The sequence below is a fragment of the Nerophis ophidion genome, linkage group LG01 (genome assembly GCF_033978795.1).
Source record: "Nerophis ophidion isolate RoL-2023_Sa linkage group LG01, RoL_Noph_v1.0, whole genome shotgun sequence".
Lineage (NCBI taxonomy): Eukaryota > Metazoa > Chordata > Actinopteri > Syngnathiformes > Syngnathidae > Nerophis > Nerophis ophidion.
The window spans coordinates 56,845,111-56,854,278 of record NC_084611.1 but is presented as its reverse complement, the minus strand read 5'-3'; the positions used below and the strand labels follow the sequence as shown (position 1 = coordinate 56,854,278).

The window sequence follows — 9,168 nt, the reverse complement described above, 5'->3', positions numbered from 1 at the left end:
ATATTTGAGCTCATTTAATATCCTTTGCTTTTATCCTCTTTGTATATAATTTAGTTTTGCATGTCTAATGACACATTATCTGTGTGTAATATTGGCTGCATTTCGGATAGTTGTCTGTGTGCCAAGTTGTTCCAGACCACAGCAAACATTACCTAGCTTGCCAAAAATAGTAATACATCCATTAGAAGAAGACAGTCTTAACGTGGACACACACATATTTGTATATATATATATATATATATATATATATATATAGTGCTTATATATATATATATATATATATATATATATATATATATATATATATATATATATATATATATATATATATATATATATATATATATATATATATATATATATATATATATATATATATATATAGATAGATACGTAGATAATACTTTATTGATTCATTCAGGAGAGTTCCTTCAGGAAAATTTATATATATATATACACACACATTTTAACATGTATATACATGTATACGCAAACCCCATTTCCATATGATTTGGGAAATTGTGTTGGATGTACATTTAAATGGAATACAATGATTATTCATACGGAAACGGGGTTTGTATATATATATATATATATATATATATATATGTGTAAATATAAACAGAATACAATGATTTGCAAATCCTTTTCCACCCATATTCAGTTGAATGCACTACAAAGACAAGATATTTGATGTTCAAACTCATAAACTTTGTTTTTTTTTGCAAATAATAATTAACTTAGAATTTCATGGCTGCAACACGTGCCAAAGTATTTGGGAAAGGGCATGTTCACCACTGTGTTACATCACCTTTTCTTTTAACAACATTCAATAAACGTTTGGGAATTGAGGAAACTAATTGTTGAAGCTTTGAAAGTGGAATTACTTACCATTCTTGCTTGATGTACAGCTTAAGTTGTTCAACAGTCCGGGGTCTTGTCGTATTTTACGCTTCATAATGCGCCACACATGTTCGATGGGAGACATGTCTGGACTGCAGGCGGGCCAGGAAAGTACCCGCACTATTTTACTACGAAGCCACGCTGTTGTAAGACGTGGCTTGGCATTGTCTTGCTGAAATAAGCAGGGGCGTCCATGATAACGTTGCTTGGATGGAAACATATGTTGCTCCAAAACCTGTATGGACCATTCAGCATTAATGGTGCCTTCACAGATGTGTAAGTTACCCATGCCTTGGGCACTAATGCACCCCCATACCATCACAGATGCTGGCTTTTGATCTTTGCGCCTATAACAATCTGGATAGTTATTTTCTTATTTGTTCCGGAGGACACCACGTCCACAGTTTCCAAATATAATTTGAAATGTGGACTCGTCAGACCACAGAACACTTTTCCACTTTGCATCAGTCCATCTTAGATGAGCTCGGGCCCAGCGAACCCGGCAGCGTTCCTAGGTGTTGTTGATAAATGGCCTTCGCTTTGCATAGTAGAGTTTTATCTTGCACTTACAGATGTAGCGACCAACTGTAGTTACTGACAGTGGTTTTCTGAAGTCTTCCTGAGCCCTTGTGGTGATATCCTTCACACACTGATGTCGGTCTTTGATGCAGTACTGCCTGAGGGGTCAAAGGTCCGTAATATCATCGCTTACGTGCAGTGATTTCTCCAGATTCTCTGAACCTTTTGATGATTTTACGGACCGTAAATGGTAAAATGTTGTTCTAAAACTGTTCGACAATTTTCTTACAAATTGGTGACCCTCGCCCCATCCTTGTTTGTGAATTACTTATTATTTTATTGAAGCTGCTTTTATACCCAATCATGGCACCCACCTGTACCCAATTAGCCTGCACACATGTGGAATGTTCCAAATAATTGTTTAATGAGCATTCCTCAACTTTATCAGTATTTATTTCCATATTTCCCAACTTCTTTGTCACGTGTTGCTGGCATCAAATTGTAACATTTAAGGATGATTTGCAAAAAAAAAAAAATGTTTATCAGTTTTACCATTAAATATGTTGTCATTGTAGCATATTCAACTGAATATGGGTTGAAAATGATTTGCAAATCATTATATTCTGTTTATAGTTACATCTAACACAATTTCCCAACTCATATGGAAACAGGGTTTGTATATATATATATATATATATATATATACATATTTATATATCTGTGTATATATATACATATATATATATATATATATATATATATATATATATATATATATATTTTTTTTTTTTTTTTTTATATATATATATTTATATATTTATATATATATATGTATGTATATATATATATATATATATATATATATATATATATATATATATATATATATAGAGAGAGAGAGAGAGAGATATGTTCGTGTGTATATATATGTTTACTCAAATCTAAGTATTTGTTTTTTTTGTGCTTTGATCCCTTCAGTGATTATGGTTATGAGAGAAGGACAGATGGAAAGTGTTCTCCTGCCTTTTGGTTCCATCCATCAGTGATCTCCAGGAGATGCGCCGCAGGAATGACATTCTTGAACAGCACTGGGTAAACACAAAATGATAGCTGGCTCCAATCAGCACACATACTGTCACTATGAATTCAAAAGCATGTAGGTAAAATTATCTTTCAGTTGAACAGCTTGAGGGTAGTGTATTAGTTTGATAATTTCTCAGGGACAATGTGTTAAGACGAAAAAAAAATATTTAAAACAAGTCACTATTTGATCCACTGCTGTTTTTTTTTTTTTTGCTACCATGTAAAGACATGGAAAATGCCGAGTCACTGTCCTAAACTCAATGCCACAGAAAATCATAAGAGGGAGCTGAAATTTCAAGTTATAAAGGAAACAACCTCGACTTCTTTAACAGCCTTGAAGCATTCACATTGTAAAGAGGAAAGGACTAAAATCTTTTAAAAATACTACTGACCTCTCTGCTTGTCACCAAGTATGAAGGCACTTTTACCTTGCAGCTTTAAAACTTATTTTATTCAGATAAAAATTAATCACTTATATTTAATGTTTTTGTCTACGTACTTTGTAATTTGAAAAAAACATGCAAAATAATGTATCAAATAATCAAATAATTAAAAAAAAACTGGAAATCATCGGCGGTCACTCGAAACAAGTATGACGATCTTTCTGGTAGGATTTTGATTTTAATTTGATTTTTATTAAGGATCCCCGTTAGCTGGTTGCCTTAACAACCCACTAGTCTTCCTGGGGTCCACAACTCAACACAATTACAAGTAAAAGCATATAATTGTAACTACGCAATACAGACAAAAATTAAAAAAATAAAAGCATCAATAAGAAAACAGGCAAACAATTTACAGTCAAAGAATAATAATTACCATATAAAAATAACTACACAATATAAAACTAAACATAAAAAATCATCAACGAGCAAAGTAATTTAAAAACTCTGATAAAATATTATTTTCATGTTAAAAACCTGTTTACTTTCAGTGCCGGTGAGAATTTGGGTAGGGGGGTATCCCTTTATGGAAGAAGCCTGTGCAGGACTTTGCTTAACGTGGTGAGACCGGTGCACAGACAGTCACTACACCATCCTTGTCAAATCCGGGTCAGGGTCCAGTGGCATGGAGTCCAAGACGACCGGGGACCCTTTTCTGCTGCAGCCTTCATCCGCCATCCAGCCGTTGTGGTAGTTCTTAAATCTACCGTCTTCCGCCTGCTCCGCCGTTGAGGGTCTTCACCGTATCCCTGGCTAGGGGGCAGTCAGGTACTAGGCCTTTGCCAGGGGCTACCTGGGTTAACAGTAGTAAAGGAACTAACCTCTTTGTCCCTAAATTATACCCGAGTAAGATTTCAAGAGACGAACACAACTTTATTGCAACCAGTTATTTTACTAACATCCATCCATCTTTCCATTTCCACCGCTTGTCCCTTTCGGGGTTGCGGGGGGTGCTGGAGCCTATCTCAGCTGCACCCTAACAGTAAAAACATTTTTCTTTTGAAAGGTGGTTAAAGTTAAGTTAAAGTACCAATGTTTGTCACATACACACTGGGTGTGGTGAAATTTGTCCTCTGCTTTTGACCCATCTCCTTGATCACCCCCTGGGAAGTGAGGGGAGCAGTGGGCAGCAGCAGTGCCACACCCGGGAATCATTTATGGTGGTTCTTGAAATGAAGGGGGCCGTCTTATATCCAGGTCATTGCCGCTGAACATTGGCTTACATGTTGTTCTTCTTTTTTTTAATTATTCTTTAAAAATGTTTTGTGTGTATATATGTATGTGAATGTATGTGTGTATGTGTATATACAGTACATATGTATATATGTATGTATATATGTGTATGTGTGCATGTATGTATATATATGTGTGTATATGTGTGTATGTATATATGTGTATACAGTGGGGCAAAAAAGTATTTAGTCAGCCACCGATTGTGCAAATTCTCCCACTTAAAATGATGACAGAGGTCTGTAATTTTCATCATAGGTACACTTCAACTGTGAGAGACAGAATGTGAAAACAAAATCCAGGAATTCACATTGTAGGAATTTTAAAGAATTTATTTGTAAATTATGGTGGAAAATAAGTATTTGGTCAACCATTCAAAGCTCTCACTGATGGAAGGAGGTTTTTGCTCAAAATATCCCGATACATGGCCCCATTCATTCTTTCCTTAACACGGATCAATCGTCCTGTCCCCTTAGCAGAACAACAGCCCCAAAGCATGATGTAGGTAGGTATGGTGTTCTTGGGATGCAACTCAGTGTTCTTCTTCCTCCAAACACAACGAGTTGAGTTTATCCCAAAAAGTGCTATTTTGGATTCATCTGACCATATGACATTTTCCCAATCCTCTGCTGTATCATCCATGTATCCATTTTGGTATAAACTCAACTCGTCGTGTTTGGAGGAAGAAAAACATTATCGGACATTTCTACTCAGGATACATAATAACGTTGCTCTGTATGAAAGTGGTTGGTGATTGTCACTATGTTGAATAATTTTATGTGTGAAATATTGAGGCAATGGGTCATTGTTTCTCATCCCACAACAAAATTGCACTATTAATAATTTAGTGAGTATGACTAAGTGTAAATATAAGGGACTGAAACAACGCTTTTCATTAAGCTTCTAAATTGCTTTAGGAGTAAAAAACAAAAAAAAAAAAAACGTATTTAATTTACAATCAACTTAGTTTTCTTTCTGACACAAATCACATTCCGAGACTTTCTGCAAACTTTTTTTTGCATCTTCAACAGTTGGCTTTTGCTTTATTTCAGAGCGACATGAACATATGTGTTTTGTCATGAAACTAATTGATCTTATCTATATATATATATATATATATATATATATATATATATATATATATATATATATATATATATATATATATATATATATATATATGTTTATATTCCAGCTATAGGAAGGTGGTATCGAACAACTGTACAGCTGGAGTCATCATGGAATACACAGCCAGAAGGCAGCAGTGCCCCATGCAAGCACCCAAGGGACTCCACCTGGTCACCAGCGAGGGGACACTGACGGCTGCAGTGGGCGCCAATGTCACATTTCTTGTTTTTCTCGAGCAGGTAACCACCTTTTAAGCACGTAATGAACATTGCAGTTCTATACCACTGAAACCCAGAATCCAAATCAGAAATACTTTAATAATCCCAAAGAGTAAATTAGGATTTTCAACACAATCCCATTCAAGGGCAGACAAACATTACAGGGAGATAGAACAAGATCAAACATTACAGGGAGATAGAACAAGATCAAACATTACAGGGAGACAGAACAGGATCGCTGACGTGTCTGCCAACTTCCGGCGCCCCTTACAAAAAAGGTGAAAAACAGGTAAACGCTAGGGGACATGAGAAAAAAAAAAACACAGTCTAAGACTGGGCCCCTAGAAAGGGGGTCCAGACTGAGGCCGAGGGGGAAAAAAAGACTCATAGCCATAGCACACATAAGCATGTGTGTAAGAGGGAAACATCAAAGAACACAAAGGACATTAAAGGCATTAAAAGAGCAGAGTTGATGCAACCAGCCACTTCTACATACAGCTACAAAAGTAAAACAATAACAACAACAACAGTACATACACTGTGGTGGCATCTGCGATGTTCCACGCCATCGTCTGCTAGGGTAATGAGAGCATAGCCAGAGACAGGAGCAGACCCAACAAAGCAACAAAGATCGCCGACTCAACCCTCGGCCGCCCACTAACTCTCGGCTGGTGTCCAATCAGAATCAGAATCAGAAATACTTTATTAATCCCAGAGGAGAAATTAAGATTTTCAGCATAATCCCATTCAAGATCAGACAAACATTACAGGAAGACAGAACAGGATCAAACATTACAGGGAGACAGAACAGGATTGCCGACGGGTCTGCCAACTTCTGGCGCCCCTTACAAAAAAGGTAAGAAAAAGGGTAAACGCTGGGGGGCGTGAGAGGAAAGAAAAAGTCGGTCTAAGCATGGGCCCCTGGAGAGGGGGTCCGGACTGATCGTCGCCGAAACGAGTATGATTGTCCTCCTGTTGATGGGACTGCCTTCAGGAGAACGCCTGTGCGTGAAATCTATTAAAGTGGGGAGACTGGTGCCCAGACTGATAGCACACAGTCCTTGGCAAAGAGAGTCCAATGGTATGGAGACCAAGACAATCAGGGCCCCATCTTTGCTGCAGCCTTCTCCCGCCTTTGTGACTGTTATGGAGCTTCTATGCAACCATATCACTCCACCGTTGAGGTCATTTACGACGAGGGAGACGCGCAGACTCCAACGTCACTTCTTCGCTGTGGGTAGCTGTATCCGGTGGCAAGGGAAACCCAGGACGACCGGCACCTCCTCACAGGTGCAGGAGTCTGCCGGAGCTCTGGTCTGTCGGAGGACCCACAATGGTGCGCCTACCAGCAATTGTTTTTCTCTCAGAGTGTGCTCCCCTAGCCTTTTGTCTCCCCAGACTAACCCACAAGGCAACGGGGAGCAGACCCAACAACCCTCGGCCACCCACTAACTCTCGGCCAGTGTCCAATCAGAATCAGAATCACAAATACTTTATCAATCCATCCATCCATTTTCTACTGCTTGTCCCTGCTGGGCTCACGGGTGGTGCTGGAGCCTATCTCCGCTGCATTCAGGCGGAAGGCGGTGTACACCCTGGACAAGTCGCCACCTCATCACAGGGCCAATACATATAGACAGACAACATTCAACACTCACATTCACACACTAGAGCCAATTTAGTGTTGCCAATCAACCTATCCCCAGGTGCATGTTTTTGTAGGTGGGAGGTAGCCGGAGTACCCGGAGGGAACCCACACAGTCGTGAAAGACAGACGGTCAGTTAGCAGCTTCTATCTCCCCCTCCCCCATTCTATGTCAAGGTGTTTTGAGTAAAGTGGCCCAGTGATTGCCCCGTTTACTTAACAAAAGGAAGGTTCACAAGGGGCATTCCAGCCAATCGGATGCCCTCTGGGTTTTATAGGTAGAGCAAAAAATCCGGGAAGTTATAGTGTTAAGAAAGGGGGGACAGCTCTTGGTAGCTTAAAGCGTTCAAATAAATATTTGTTACTTCGTACATGGTCGTGAAATATGCGCTCCCTCCCGAGGGCACGATCTGCGGCATCTTGCCATCTTGCGGTGTCACCCACATTTGCGGTCCTCTCCGAAGTTTCTCATAGTCATTCTCATCGACGTCCCACTGGGTTGTGAGTTTTTCCTTGCCCTTATGTGGGCACTGATCCGTGGATGTCGTGGCTTGTGTAGCCCTTTGAGACAGTTGTGATTTAGGGCTGTATAAATAAACATTGATTGATTGATTGATTGATTGAATTTTTATTTGTAAAAAACATCCATCCACCCATCCATTTCTTACCGCTTATTCCCCTTGAGGTCGCGGTGGGTGCTGGGGCCAATCTCAGCTACAATAGGGCGAAAGGCGGGTACACCCTAGACAAGTCGCTACCTCATTGCATGGCCAACACAGATAGACAGACAACATTCACACTCACATTCACACACTAGGGCCAATTTAGTGTTGCCAATCAACCTATCCCCAGGTGCATGTCTTTGGAAGTGGGAGGAAGCCGGAGTACCCGGAGGGAACCCAAACATTCACGGGGAGGACATGCAAACTCCACACAGAAAGATCCCGAGCCCGGGATTGAACCCAGGACTACTCAGGACCGTCGAATTGTGAGGCAGACGCACTAACCCCTCTTCCACCGTGAAGCCCTTGTAAAAAACAAACAAACAAACAAAAAACATTAACCATGTATAATTGCATGTGTTGGCCTTTCACATAAAATTCTAATCAAGTCTATTTATGTTTGTTTACGTGACAAAATATAAAACATTTCAAGGGCAATGTATATGTTCAGTGTGTCGCCTCTAACACGCATCATGAGACAAGAAATAACAATGCTTGTGAAATCCCCTGAAGTTGTTTTGTGCGTAATTAACCACAACATTAGCGATGCTGTCACAACCGGTCCGACGTTTCCTAAACAAAATGGAAAAACAACTCAAAGCAATGTCAAGATGTTTACTTTGACGTCGGTCATGTTTAATGAAAGGTGAGAGGGAATGTTATACCGTACCAGTCAACATTTTCCCTCCAATAAATACAAAATTTCCCGTAAAAATGGGAAAATATAAGGACATTTTATTTTCGACATACAGTACTCACCTTCTCATTCAATGTGTTTTCTTTATTTTCATGACTAGTTACATTGTAGATTATCACTGAAGGCATTAAAACTATGACATCTGTGAAGTGAAAACCATTTCAGGTGACTACCTCTTGAGGCTCATGGAGAGAATGCCACGTGTGAGCAAAACAGTAATCAGAGCAAAGGGTGACTGTTTTGAAGAAACCGGAATATAAAACATGTTTTCAGTTATTTCTGTATTGATTTATTGATTGATTGATTGATTGAAACTTTCATTAGTAGATTGCACAGTTGTTCTCCCAAGATGCAGACGGACTTCGGACAAGGCGTGCAGGTAGGAAATGATTTATTCAAGCAATAAATCAGGCGGGAGCAAACAAAAGCGTGCTCACAGCACGGAATGCAAAAGCTAGGTGGGTTAGCATGGGAGCTAGTAAACAAAATGAGCTTAGCATGGAAGCTAGCATAAACAAAAGAGCCTAGCGTGGAAGTTAGTATACAAAAAAAGGAATCAAACCGTCATTAACTGTTGCATGTA

General features: G+C 39.2%; 1 protein-coding gene across 5 annotated transcripts in view; it reads left to right on the top strand.

Annotated features, from left to right (window-relative positions):
* Positions 1 to 9,168, top strand: part of LOC133557422 (VPS10 domain-containing receptor SorCS1) — a 415,482-nt gene that overhangs the window by 336,569 nt on the left and 69,745 nt on the right. For all 5 annotated transcript variants that reach the window (XR_009807768.1, XR_009807769.1, XM_061907883.1 and 2 more), the window contains exons 17-18: positions 2,401 to 2,514; positions 5,371 to 5,542. Coding sequence is in view for 3 of the 5 variants with exons in the window: in XM_061907883.1 (XP_061763867.1) it covers positions 2,401 to 2,514; positions 5,371 to 5,542 (286 nt within the window). In the remaining 2 variants the exon portion in view is untranslated. The remainder of the gene's footprint in view (positions 1 to 2,400; positions 2,515 to 5,370; positions 5,543 to 9,168) is intronic.